The sequence below is a fragment of the Vollenhovia emeryi genome, unplaced genomic scaffold (genome assembly GCF_000949405.1).
Source record: "Vollenhovia emeryi isolate VEMERY1.0 unplaced genomic scaffold, V.emery_V1.0 DF939165.1, whole genome shotgun sequence".
Lineage (NCBI taxonomy): Eukaryota > Metazoa > Arthropoda > Insecta > Hymenoptera > Formicidae > Vollenhovia > Vollenhovia emeryi.
In genome coordinates, this window is record NW_011967201.1 from 826,542 (window position 1) to 840,779 (window position 14,238).

Here is a 14,238-nt window from a genome sequence, read left to right on the forward strand (position 1 = left end):
CCTCTCGAGCTCTCTGAGGTGCCAGCCAGTTTCGTGATACGAAGCGGTTTGGATCGATAGAGAGTGAGCTCCTTCGAGCCCTCTCGGCCTGGCGATTCCTGGAGGATTCGGAGGGAGGCCGAAACGCTCTTGAAGAAGGCCCCCGGCAGGCAGGCAGGCCTCGATTTCCGACCCGGGGACCAATGACCTTTGTTCTTGTCTGGAGGGTTCGAGGACTCGAGTGGACGACGAAAGTCTGAGATCGACTCGACTCGGCTCGACCCAACTCGGCTCCGTCGCGAGGCGACGCCAGCTGTGTGTCGGAAAATCGAAAACGCAGCTGCCCGAGAACGCGCCGCCGCTATTTCGAAGGAGTCGATGGATTTCAAGCCGATAGCATGTTACATGGCCGCTACACTCGAATCCGCGTCGAAATAGTTCGAAATAATGCGCGCGCGCACACGCGGCTGTGTGTATACAGGACCGTGGGCGCGCGATGAAGTATGAGAGCAATATATTAGCAACAAAGCGTGTACGGGTGGGGAATTGTGCGGCACAGTTTGAAACTGAATTTAGATATTTGTCTTTGCCGACGAAAAATTTAAGATTTTTCCCGTTCGTATTTGCACTGATTGTGAGATACAAAGGATCGAAACGATTATAAGCAGCTTAAATGAGATACTAGCGCAGTTACTCAAAAATGTCCAAGCAAGATGACTATAATTCCTGCAAATGCATCACGCTTTCGCGTTCGCCAATGGTTTCTTTCCTCCGCAGTATGCTCCCGTCGCATATTTTAGTGCCCGATTTTAGAAACGCAGGAGTATAATTTTCCATTTTGAAACGCTCCTTCCGCGACATTTTCCGGGATATTTTACGCGAGGAGCATTTTGCGTCCGGCACAGGGCGAAGAATCGCTAAATCTTCTGGCGCAAGGCACGTGGTGTGTGCCTCATCTTATCGAAAACAACTTGCTGCATAAAATGCGCCACCTCCGCCCTTACGGCGAACCTCGGGGCGGAGACGTTCATGCATTGTCTGCCCTGCGAGTTTTTTTTTGCTCGTGTTTTACCGTGCACGCCATGGTAGAATTTTCATCCTAAACACATAATGACTGTAACGCAAATAACAGTATTATAGAAACGCCTTTACCTCAAGCTGGGTCTTAACACCCAATTTTACTTTTCTTTCAAATACATCTCTTTCTTAATAATATAATGACAAAACCGCGACTGCGCAAATTTTCCCAAAATACAATAGTTAAATAGTTAAATATGTAGTCAGCTTTAACTATTTTGTGAAAATTTCCACACTTATATCTTTGACATAAAACGAACATCTTCATAGGTGGTGCGTTGAATAGCGCACTTTCCGCTCTACAATCTCTACACCGTCATCCATTCACCACTCAGAATTTTACATTACGTGGTACGTTTACTTCTTCTTTTTCCAATTTCGAGAACGCCGGTCACCAGCGTTTCTAATGAGTCGGCCGCCACCGTGGCAGTCAACTAAAGTCTAAAATCCGAAACGCAGACGCTGTTAACCCAGGCCGACTCTCCTTTGGCTTCGCCTCGGTTTTTGCTCTTGTCGCTTCCTCTCTCCGTGTCGTCGTCGTCGTCGTCGTCGTCGTCGCTACCGCGAGAGCACGGCAGTTTAAAGGTAAACGGGTTTCTCTCCGCTCGCGCAGACACACCGTACCACATCACCAGGAGGCTGGGCCCCGCTTCCCGGCTCTCTCGCTGGCCCCACTGTGTTATATACATACACGCAGCGTGCGCCCGGCACGAATCGCCACGCATATTGAGGCAACGGTGTCTGCCTGCCCGCCTGCCTGCTCGCCTGACTGCCTGACTCGCGATGGTCGTCCGCTCGATGCATATCCCACGCGGCGCTTCAAAATTTCATGAAGCCGAGAAAAGAAATCGGCGGATATATATCGGCGCGCGAGTAGCACAAACGTTACAACGCTAAGTCCAGGGTAGGGGAAGAGAAAGAACCTCTCCAAATGAAGCTCGAAATGCTGTAGTCGTTCGCTGGCCGAGTCGACCTTTTCATTTTTCGAGATCGAGTCGCAACTTTTTTGCATCGCTAAATATATTTTTGGCTTCCGCGGCGAAATTGCGTTCGGTTAAAAATATTCGTTCGCGCGCTGCGAGCCGAAGAACCCTGTAAATAGGCGAAATACTGCTCGGTGCGACGAACGTGCGTCGGCGTACGTTATCGCTATCTGGAGAACGTCGACTACTAGGCCGACTGTACTTTGTACTGACTGGTCTTTGTATCGCGAGGATCGATAATTCGTTCTACCCCGCAAAATCCTTCCAACTTCCTCTAATAATCTCCTCTCGTCTTGATGATTCCTCTGACGGACGTATCGCAACGCCTCTTCGTGAGTGGCCGACGGCAAGTTTTTGTTCGCGGCGACGGGGAGACGGGGTCGTGAATATTTACCGCGGCGTTTCGAGAGGGGAAACCGATTTCGCGCTGCGAGCCGGAGCGAAGCCGCGATTCCTCCGGCTTTTGACCACCTCAAAACGCGCGAGAGCGTGCTTTCGAGAACGAACGTCTTGTTTCCCTACCCAGGAGTTTGCATTACCGGTCGGCGGATCCTGCGAACAATCTCTCGGAATATTATTTTCACTTCTGATTTCATTCCTCAGCGATTTGAGAAACTTATTTTCACCGCCGCGCGTTTCTCGTGTATACACAATTACCGAATATTTTCTTTTTTTCCTCCTCCTCCTCCACCCCTCCCGGCGGTATCTTCCGCGGCGCCCGATGTAAAGCAGAATCGCGCTGCATAATTCCGTACTATGTTCCGCGTCTACGTTGTAGACCTTCATCGAGAAATAGTTCTTCGAACACGATCAATAGTCGCGACGCAACGCCAAGAGAGACGATATTAAGAGTACAATAGTAGAAGAAATGAAAGAATTCGTGGTCTTCTGTCTAATATATGTATATATTGTATGTACACGCACCGGCATAAATGCTGTCCCTATCCTTGTGAGGTGCACGAACACAACTAGAGTCCCTGTAGTTGTGTGCGTGCACCTCACAAGGATAGGGACAGCATTTATGCCGGTGCATGTACACCAGTACAATAGTAAGAGAAACGAAAGAATACGTGGTCTTCTGCCTAACATATGTTAATTCTTTGAAGCATACATTTTTCTATTGAACCATTTTTTGTGAAACTTTGTATCCAAGGGTTTTTCGGGTCGCTGATTACGAATCCGTTATCAGATTTTTCATAATCCAAAGTGGCGGAATTCAAAACTTCAAAGAATAACATCATTCAACTGTAATTCAACTATGCTAAGAAACATTATTTAGATATTATTAGGACCCATCGAGGGGGAAAACCGCTGACCATAATCTTGTACACCCCACTAATACCCAGTGGGCATTACTTTCTCTTATTATCTTATTTTATCTTTATAATGTCCCAGCAAGGCCCAATGCCCAAACTAATGCCCCAAAAAATGCCTAGTAATGGGGGGGGGGGGATCCTAATTTCAGAACAACTTCAGTATTTTCTTGACCATATTTATCGCAATAAATTTTCTGTATTATTAAAAGTGCCAGACATGGTAAGGAAAATACTGACGTTGTTAATTACTGCTGGCGACTTGAAGAATATTTTTATTAGTTAAAATCATTTTAATTATTATAATCTTTGATTTGAAAATATGCTATTTTCTATCCAATATTGTTTCCTTTCCATTCAAGAAAATTATTCTCCAACAAGAAGCATACACTTTTCTTGATTGAATTATATAAAGTTGCTTCATTTAAGTAAGTTGTTCTCCCTTTAACGCAATATAATCCCATTTCACGATTTTCACGTTGAAACTAAACATATTTTTTAAAGAAGAATATTCTTTTTTTTTCTGCGTGTATAGGAAACAATTCGTCGATTCGCAGTGCGCAATTCGCCATTCGCAGTGATTCGCTAGCCGAGCGGTTTTTTTTTTACAAAAATAGTAGATTTCTTGACTGATATTGAAACTTTACTAATTGTAGACTTACGATGCAAGTTTTGTAATAACAGGTAAGGGTTAAAAAAATCGTCCAAGTTAACACAAACAAAACGACAAATAAATTACAAATGATAAACTGCGAATCACGAATAGTGCGGGAAGTAATAAGGAATGTCCAACGTATTCCTGCGAATCGCGAATCACGAATTGCGCATAGTGTGACGCTAGCTTTATATGTATACAATATGTAGTCATTGTTTGGCTGTTTCTCTCGTACGCGTATCATATTTTGCTCAGAGGCGTTCATCGCGGTAACAGGCTTCACCTCTTTAAAGATCGCCGTGCTCTGTCTCTCTCTCTCTTCCTCCGACAGCCGTCCTGCTTTATCACGTTGTCAACGACGAGCGAGCTAGCCCGAAGAGGTCCGCCTAAAAATACACGACGAACTTACGGTTATCGTTGGACCCGCAGACATTTTTCCCTCGAACTCAGGGCCCCGAGGCCCGTACGAAATCCGGAGAGAGAGGGAGGGGGGGGGGGAAGGACCCTGAGTCCAGGCCTGAGAGCAACGGGGCCTGGATATTCCGGTTCACTTAATCGTTTCCTCGGACCTGTGCCCGGGGATCACGGGGCACGCAGGGCCAACGCCGCGATGGTTCTCCGGCCCAAAAAGGTTCACAAAAACCGGCGACGAGCCGAGAAAGGATCCCGAGAGAGATCCTCACCACGTCGCATAATGCAAACAGAACGCCACGTACAGCTTGGTCTAAATTATCCGTCAAGGGGATGATATTGTTCTTGGGCCGAACTGAACGTGCCTTACTGTCAACGAATCGAATTTAGACTTTTGTCAAGATGATCACGGGGACGATAATGTTCGAATAGCAAATGATGAAAATAAATGGCTCTTTTGCCTGTTCGAATTTTGTGGAAATGTATGACGAAATATTGTTCTTTTTTGTGGAATAAAAATTTAATTTTATTGAATTATATCGCGCGCGTGCGTGTTATATTACGCGCAAAATTAATACATGATGTTTCTGTTATGACGGTATTTACGATTTTTTTAACTAACAACAGTTTGACAACAAATTATGAAATGACTTGATGAGACTTTAATGGGGTTTTAATTTTATAACAATAAAAAAAATAATGAAACTTTTCTCCTTAAAAAAGATCGCAGTGAATTTTTTAAACAATTATGTTTAGGTAAATACAATTTCATCACTCATCCAAATGAAAATGTTAAGGGGTACGATTATGAAAAAAAATGAAGTATAAGTAAGGTTTTCACATCTTATTCTGAAAATTTCTAACCAAATGTGAAACGTAAAGTCTTCATCTTTCAATTATTTTATCTTAATACTTTTACATTGAACAAAACGAATTAATTCGAGTTAAGATGTAATGTATTTATAATGCAATTTATATAATATGAAAACGTACATTAAAAATATAGAATCAATCTCTTTTTAGACGAGACGCATCGTTTTCTAGAAAAACAATTTTGTAAATTCGTCAAATACACTCACCACATATTCGTGCATACACATATATATTCTCATATATATATATAATATACAAGTTCAATACTATAATAAGACCACAAAAGAAGGAGAATAGATGAAATAGGTCATTTTGCGGTTATATCGGCGATTCATTATTTATTTAAACTTGAACTGCAGTTCTGATTTCTCTGACGACGAGCTCGACCGCGCAACTGAGAATTCACGCACGTAGAAAACGACAGCGACGCGAAAGACGAATGAAACGATGACCTTGCAGGGACGAGCGTTGCACGTATTATCGAAACGTAAGAATGTGCCGTTCGAGGACTTTAAATTGTCGCAATTAAACACGGCTCGTTTCGTATTCATGTTCTTGGAGTATCTCGCACTTGCGGAAATTACGGGAATCAATTATGCATAATGGTGTTCGAATCGAACGTATTTCCGGTGGGGACTCGCTTATCCTCCCCGTTTCTCCCCCTCCCACCCCTCTTAGGTACGACACGCCGCCCTTCTCACTTGCACCATTACGTTAATCGCTAAAACGCATCCTTGTGTGTTTTTTTTTCTCTCCGCTGCACGGAACTGTCCATCTACTCTGTCCCTCTCGCTGCACGCAACTATCTCTGTCCCTCCCGCTTGCGTAGATTATAGTTAACGTTTACATCGCCCAAGTAGCAATAAACGTCGCTCGTAGCGTTACAGATGGTGAAAACTTTCCTTCCATTTGTTTTCCCCTGCGCTTCGACCTATCGACGCGACTGTATGCATTATTTGTAAGTGTCTCTCCCTTGTTGCATTAACGACTGATTTGTACCTCGATTCATTATGTAAACATCGCGATCGATAAGAGAGAGAAAGAGAGTGGGAGAGCAGCATTTTGCGTACGATTTTTCCCTCTCTGCTTCTGCCTAGAATTCGGATCTATCTAAATGCGCGCCTTGCGTGCCGGCGAGCTGTTGAAAAGGAGCGCTTATTCGGATGTTTGTTAATTCACAGAACTGATCATCTTTCGGTTTAATTGTCGGTACCCCCACCGCCCTCCTGCAAGAGCGGAAGTCTTTACTTCAGAAATGAAAATTTCTCGGGATAATCAAATTAAGTCAATCGCATTAACATATAAAATAATTAAAGCAGGCAGCGTAATGAACTTTTTCCCTTAGTACACTACACTACCTGCTTTAATTACTTAATATGTTAATGCGGTGAGCTAAATACCTTGAAAAATTTTCACTTCTAAAGTTAAGACTTTCCTTCTTGGGAAGGCAACCTGGCGTTTCGCAGAGGAAACTCTTGAGAGACAATGAAGCCGAAGCGTACGAGGGACTTTAAACATCGAAGCAACCTTCCGCGTCATTGTTGCCACAGTTATTGATACTCTGGGATCATTGCAGTTTGCGACGATAAGATTAAACGTCGATACTCGTTCTATTTCAGTTTGGACTTCTCATTCGATTTGAATCTCGAATCGCACGAATTTACTATCGTCCGATCAACTGATGACGGGCGATTCTAAAATATTGTTCTTACAATATTGGTAATGATAAGATTTCAATAGCATTTTAGGAATAACGGGTGACTAGCCATCTATAGAGTACACATGGAGGTTAACTCGTAATAAAGTTCATTCATTGATCGGCTGTCTCATAAAGAGGAAACTTCACTGCTTCTGATTGCGCTAATCTCGTTTTATTCGAATTTATCGGTTAATCACACGATTTATCTAAAATATTTAGCATCATATTTTGAGTTTGACACGTACGTCATTTTACTATATTCGTCATTTTACGTCATTTACCTATATTCGAGAAATAGGAATAAGTTCTCCATATACATTTCCTGTGAATAGAATTAGCCAGCGAGTTCTAAAATTTCCCCCGAAATATCGTCCAGCGAAACTAAATAACGTGTCCTGGGTACCTATCATGGCAAAGCTTCGGAACTGATCGGTATTGTTCAATTATTCCCCAGATTTCTATTGTGTTTTCTAGGGAAAACGGCATAATTCCGATCGGAATCCATTCCGAACATTTCCACGATAGGTACACTGATAAAAAAAATACTACTTTACTCAAGAAAATTATTTATTAGATGGCTCCTAATAGCTTATTGATTTAAATTTAAAAAATAATAAACAAATTGAAACATGCATTGCTTTAAGTATTTATTAAATATCGAAGAATAGATAATTTTAAATTAAAAAAGATTTATTTTAATTCTATAAAATGTTTACCAAGATGTAATTTTCTCAGCGAAGAAAATTGAGTTTCTTATTGAACAAAAACAATTATTTCATTTAATAAATAATACTCTATATTTCACGAAATCTTCATTTGAATGTAGAAAATGTAATGATTTAAATTAATTTACTGAATATAATACATAGATTTACTTGAAATTAGACATTTTTACTTAAATAGAATAAATATTTACTTCAGTAAAAAAATTTTTAAGTAAATCTATTTACTTAGTTTAATGAATAAAATCTCTATTTGAATGTAGAAAATGTAATGATTTAAATTAATTTACTGAATATAGTACATAGATTTACTTGAAATTTGATATTTTTAGTCATATTCACTCGCATAACATATAATGACTATCCTCTCAACACCAACGTAACACATGTGATTTTATACACAAGATTACCACAGTTACGATCACTTGAAAAGGACCAAAACCCATGGTCGAAACGTCTACATATTATACCATTAAAATTGCCAGATATGGTCAACCAATTTTGATGTTTTTGATATTTTTACTTAAATAGGATAAATATTTACTTAGTTTAAAAAAATATGCAGTGCAAAGTCGTCTCGCGAAAAATCGTCGCTTGCCAAAGTGCCCCGCACAAATTTCACGGATCTTCAGGCTCTCTTGCGGTGCGATACAAGCAACGTTGTACGTTAAGACCGTTTCCACAATGGTCGGCAAAGCCGATCGCAGACGTAATTTTCGACCAGCTGTCGCGACAATCGTCGCGTCCGCTCGCGATCGGCTTTGCGACTAATGTGAAACGATCGTCGGAGAACGCTGCTTCGTCTTTTCGACGCGTTTTATAAAAGTAGTCGTTAATCAAGGATCCGCGAGCGTTATTTACGACGCGCGCGACATTTCCGGAAATTAGCGGCGTAAATATTCGCATTGTGCGACTCTGCCAACGTCCCGCTCGGTTTATTGAATGCGATTTACACGCGGCACGTACGGCCGCCCCTTCGCCACGAGCACCTCGCCATTACCCCAGTATTGGTAAAAATAAACGATCTCGCGGCGATCAGAAATCGTTATTTCTCGAATAAAATATCTACCCGAACGACATTACGCACTCCATTACGCACAGTCGGAACTGCTCGCAGTAATGATCCCCGATATCTTCGCATAATTTTAATTCTTACATCGCGCAACAGAAAATTATTTCACCGCAATGAATACGGAGGACAATGTCGACTTTCGCTCTCAACCCTTACACGACCGCGCAAGTCCCATTTACATTTCTTGCCCCTCTGATCGCCTCTCGGGACGCTGGTGTCCCACTCGAAAGGAAATAAAATTCGGTCGTGAAAGGGTCAGCGCGATTGATATTCGTATTTGAAACGGAGCTGGGAGTATAATGAATTTTCGTGGAGTCTGTCAGAAACTGTCGTGAAATGCAGATCGGGGCGACTCTGCATTTAGATGTAAGGGCGGTTACCGGGAAATGTTGCGCGACGTCGCATATGAGATATACATATTTTAACGGCCGGCCGCGACGCTACGCTAAGGACGAGCGAGGGAAAACTGAGGCTTTAGCGGGGATGATTAGGGCGATGTTCCGGCGCGGCGAAAGGATCATCCCCGAATGTTACGAGCGTGGCGCGTGTAAACGTCGACGAGCCCGATTTGGTCGCGCGAGTCCGTTCACTCTGACGATCGATAGCCCGTATTTTTGAATCGTTCTCAGTCGAAACGTATTCCTCCCCCCCACCGATAATGCTTTCGGATGAGCGCGACTTATCGCGAGATATTTTGCTCGCCGCGACACGTACATTTCTTTCCGGCCGGATTGATTATTCGACGCGGATATTCAAAACCTTATCGCGAGAGGCGCTCGCGAAGGACGTGCTAATTCCCGTTCGAAATCGGGGTGGGGGGGGGGGATCTCGGTCGATTCCAGTCGAGCGGGAATCGACGGGAAGCTCTCTTCAGGAAATAAACACGACACGATCGAACGAGTTTCCATGGCGAAAAATATCGAAATATCGCGCGGGGCGCGATATCTGCTACCGCCGGCCAGCCCGGACGTTCCCTCTGCCCGCTCGTCGTCTCGCGTTACGAAATGTCAAGTCTGGGGGAGGGGTTAGAGAGACGGAAAGAGAGAGAGAGAAGGAGAGAGAGATCCGTCGCATCCGTTCGGAATCCTCCCCGACCAGATAACATTTAAATACCCTCGCCAGGTTCTTCTCGGTGCACGTCGATCGGTTCGGCCAGTGATCTTGCGAGAGAGGTGAGAAGACAGCTGGCTGGCTGCGCCCAGCGTCGCGCGCGCGCGCGCGCTCACGCCAGGAAGGAACCTCCTCGTGTCAGAAGCGTGAGGACGACGACGACGACGACGACGACGACGACAACAACGGCGAGGAGGAGGAGAAGGCGCAGGAGGGGGAAGGGAAATACCGCCGGACGAGAGAGCAAGTGACAAAGGGGAGAGAGAAAGCGGGAGGACAGGCTCGAGCGAGAGTAAAGAAGGACAGACGGAGGATGAATGGCCCCGGGAGTCATCAGCACCGCGGCTTGGGCATGCAGGGACGTTACAGAGCCGCGGTGACCAATGGCGCCCCGACGGGGCCGCACGCGCGCACCCCCGCGTCGTCTCATTCCCGCAATGGTGGATGGCACCCCCACGGTCTGCATCAGCAGCAGCACCAGCCTCCGCAGCAGCAGCAGCAGCAGCAGCAGCAGCAGCAACAGCAGCAGCAGCAGCAACAGCAGCAGCAACAGCAGCAGCAGCAGCAATTCGCCGCCGGCAGCAAGGAATACCCGTACCGGCAGTGCCCACCACGATATCACAATGGGTATATTAACGAACCCCCTCCCCCCCCTCGCCCTCGCCCCCCGCCCCCCGCGCATTTGCGGCCGCCGCGCTCTTGTGAATACACGCGAATTTTCGTATGGCGTGCGTGCTCCAAGTGCACGGCACGGGAGAGGAGAACCGCGGGGACTCGGGCGAGACACATACCCACCGTGACGAGAATATTTTTGTGGAGCTGCCGGCGAATCCAATTTTTTTTCCCCCTCGCGGAGACGCTTCTGTTGTAACGGAACGCTTCGTGACGGCGGGGTAATACTTCCCCCCGACGTGTACCGTCCATTTTTTTTTTAATGTCGTTCCCACGTATGCCGATACCTTTTACATCTCGACCGGAGTCGTTGACTGGAGAGCGAACGATAACGTTTGTTACTAGAGGACAAATTCGATTTCTTGGCGATGTATATGCGTGTGCTCCGTAAGGCGAGATCGTTCCGCGATGACGGAGAACTCGCGCGCCTCGTAAATGCGTGGGATGTACCGGAGGTGGGGTCGGATATTTGTGCTGTACGTCGATTTTTAAACCGACCCTTGTCGAATGAGAAATTCAACGGGACAGAAAATACGGGCACTTCCGCTTTAATTGAAACTTTGCTCCGCTCCGCTTTATTTAAAAAAATTTACTTTGGAAAATACGATGAATTTATCACGAAAACTGCATGCAGCCGTGCGTGTCGGTAAATTTGTAAACGCATTGGTAAATTGATAATTTCGGCGCCTCGATAGGTTTTTTTCTTGAAACAGATTTTCGTTAAACTCCTTCGGAAAACTTGGTCTCCGGAGATCTCGAATAAAAGTCACGCTGTTAATCCGTTCGACATTAAACGGCGAGAGGGAACTTGGCGATTTTACGTTTACTTCTCAAGTTTATATCTCGCGAAGGTAAATTGTGAATTGCCGGTGGCCGAAAGCCTCTCTCGTAAGACATTTCCGATGGGCGAGAAGAGCCATTGCATCACGTGGACGGAAGAAATTCCCCGACGGCGGGGAATAAGACGAATTTGGGACGCCCTGTACAATTTTCACGGACTTTCTACCAGCCGTAGAAAGTCCGGAGTAAATAGAATTCCGTTTATTCAGCGCCTGGAAAACGCTCTCGATCTCTATCAGATCGCTCAAAAGTCGACACGCGTTTCATTACGGGATGGATCGGGCTTTTCCCCCTCCCCCCCCCTCCTCTTTTTTTTCCCACGCGGCAAAAATTCTCCCATTATTCAGCGTGCATCTGTGCATAAACATCACGAACTTGGTGCGCGGCTTAGCGAAAGTGCCGCGCGAGACACACACATGTACACATATACATATTTTATTTGCGTCTTATTTAATACGCACGTTATGTAGAATGTATCAAATGCGCATTGTTTTTTATGATTTATTTATGAAACCAATTTTACAACTGAAACTAAACTGAGCATTGCATTCAGGCCGAGAGAGCTCGCGTGTATTTAATTTCCAGCGGAGCCGGCGTTGAAAAGTCGACGATTCTCTCTAATCAACGATAATCAACGGGCCCGCCGCGATGACGTGCCCGCGAGACGCGCTTTATTTCCGCGCTCTCGCACTTCGAAACCCTTTTCCACCGGTTCGCGCGCGCGCGCGCGGCGCCCACTTCTCGTTTATCTGCCTACCTTAATTTAAATCGGTTTATCGATTTTCCTCCTCGCTCCCTCTCTTTCTTCCCCTCCCCCCGTGCCGTCCGCGCGCATTTTCGTTCTATATTATGTATACAGGGTGGCCCTTAAGTACATTCCGAAAATTAAAGAGGTAGTTTCCTCAAATGGTTTCACGGAGAAAAGCTTATATACACTTTCGCCGCGGACGGTTTTTCGGAGATTCGGAGACGTTTAAGGGAAAAAATTAGATTTGTTTAAAGAAATTTCAGTTTCGAGGGAAGACGGTGCCAATTAGCCTCTTGAAATTTACTGTGCGATTAGAGAAGTAGCTAACGGGCTCGCTTTTGGCGATTGAATTCTGGTATAATGAATGGCGCGCGGAAGATTGTCGAGGTCGGGTTTTTGACAGAAAGAAATGATACGTCATTACGAAACAAAACCGTTTGTTTAATCCATAAGCGAAAAGCAGCGAGATTTGCGGTAAAAAAAGACTATATTGGTCATTATTTACGAACGTTCTCGTGATATAACTGCCCGTTGAACGCTTCGGGACGGAGACAAAAGTGTGTCTAAACTTTTCATAAAATCGTCTAAGGAATTGCTACTTTAATTTTCGTAACGTCCTTAAGAACCTCGGTACGTGTGCGTGTGGCGTCGTTGAATTCATTAGACGTGACTATTGTGTTTCCGTCGCACGTATGTAGATCTCACAACTTTGCAGGCTTACGAACGTTCAATTAGGATTTCCCGTTGGGTCTCTCGTGCGGGGTGTCCCGATACTCCGCCTTTGATCTTAAATAGAATTTGGAGACGATAGTAACTCCTTGGGGAATATTTCGGGCGAAGCCGCATTAAGTAGTCTTTTAATGCGATACAATGCTAAATTGACCTCCGAATTGAAAATCCGATAATGAAAGCTCGCGCAGAAATTTAAACGAACAGTTTCTCTGTTTGTTTGCACTTTACATATTTTACAGCATTTATACGTACACATAATTGAGATACGACCGTCTCGGCTCGATTTTATTTAAGGAAGACCCGATTCCAAGTAAACCGAACATTCTGTCATTAAAATTATAGAAGCCGTGGTTCTGTTTTGTATTCTGTATACACGGACTGCCACTGTGATACACAATCGGTCATTTTAACGGTAGATACTGTCGGATGTTAAAGAAGAAACTTGAAAGTATTTTCTAACTACGTTGATTATGTAAGTGGAGTGTTGAAGGTACTTGTGACTCGCTTAAAATGATCGCAGCACAATGCATTCGAATCCTCCTGCAAGTATCGAATTGGCTCATCGTAGGCGATTATTGTTTCGCGAATGAAAATCTAGAGAGAATCAACGCTGGAAATGTTATTTTCAACGCGACTTTTCGCCGCTCATATATATGTATATATCATTGAGAGAAAGTACAGTCGGTCAGCGGTATTCTGCATGCTAAAAACTGCAAGTTGCATGCAAAAAGACATTGCAAAACTGTTGGCTTGTGCGTTCGACTTGAATCACTATCGTGTCCTGTCTATATACAAATTCATGTTTCAAACTTCACGATTGCATGGTTTTGAGAGGTGCGACTCTGTTGAAAAGTTACACCGGTAAATGTAACTTCGCAGGGTAAATATTTGTGGTGTACCTGGAAAAAAAATATTGGCTGACACACAAATACGGGCGATGGACGGGATTATGCGAACACTCGGAAAATACGCCGCTTGTTTTATTAATAAGAGATTGCCATTTGACTTCGCACAGATTCTAATTTAGATTCTATTCTTGTTGGAGTCATGCAATGCTTGAATAGTCACCACAGCGCAATGTTGTGTCATTCTTCTAGTAGAATGTTGCAGAGGGAAATCTGCCTTTCATTCTGCTCTTCAGAACTGCTCGCAATGATGCGATGATATTTTAATCGCGCGATTGCGCTGGCTAGATGCATAGTACAACTAGTAGGTCCACCCCGTTATTTGTTTCGTTTTACGTCCATTTCCTTTGCGCATCCGACATTTTGTTGGTCTGGCCAACGAGAGGAAAGTTGTACGGTAGTGTAGTTTGATGAGTACACGTATGTACGTGTGTACAGTCTTATTCG

General features: G+C 44.4%; 1 protein-coding gene across 3 annotated transcripts in view; it reads left to right on the forward strand.

Moving 5' to 3' along the window:
• The window catches only part of LOC105564408 (E3 ubiquitin-protein ligase RNF38-like), an 83,328-nt gene that overhangs the window by 49,875 nt on the left and 19,215 nt on the right, over positions 1-14,238 (forward strand). The window contains exon 2 of one of the 3 annotated variants that reach the window (XM_012016745.1): positions 9,907-10,521. The exons of the other annotated variants lie outside the window; for them this stretch is intronic. Coding sequence (XP_011872135.1) covers positions 10,208-10,521 — 314 coding nt within the window. The 5' untranslated portion in view covers positions 9,907-10,207. The remainder of the gene's footprint in view (positions 1-9,906; positions 10,522-14,238) is intronic. 3 annotated transcript variants of the gene reach the window in all.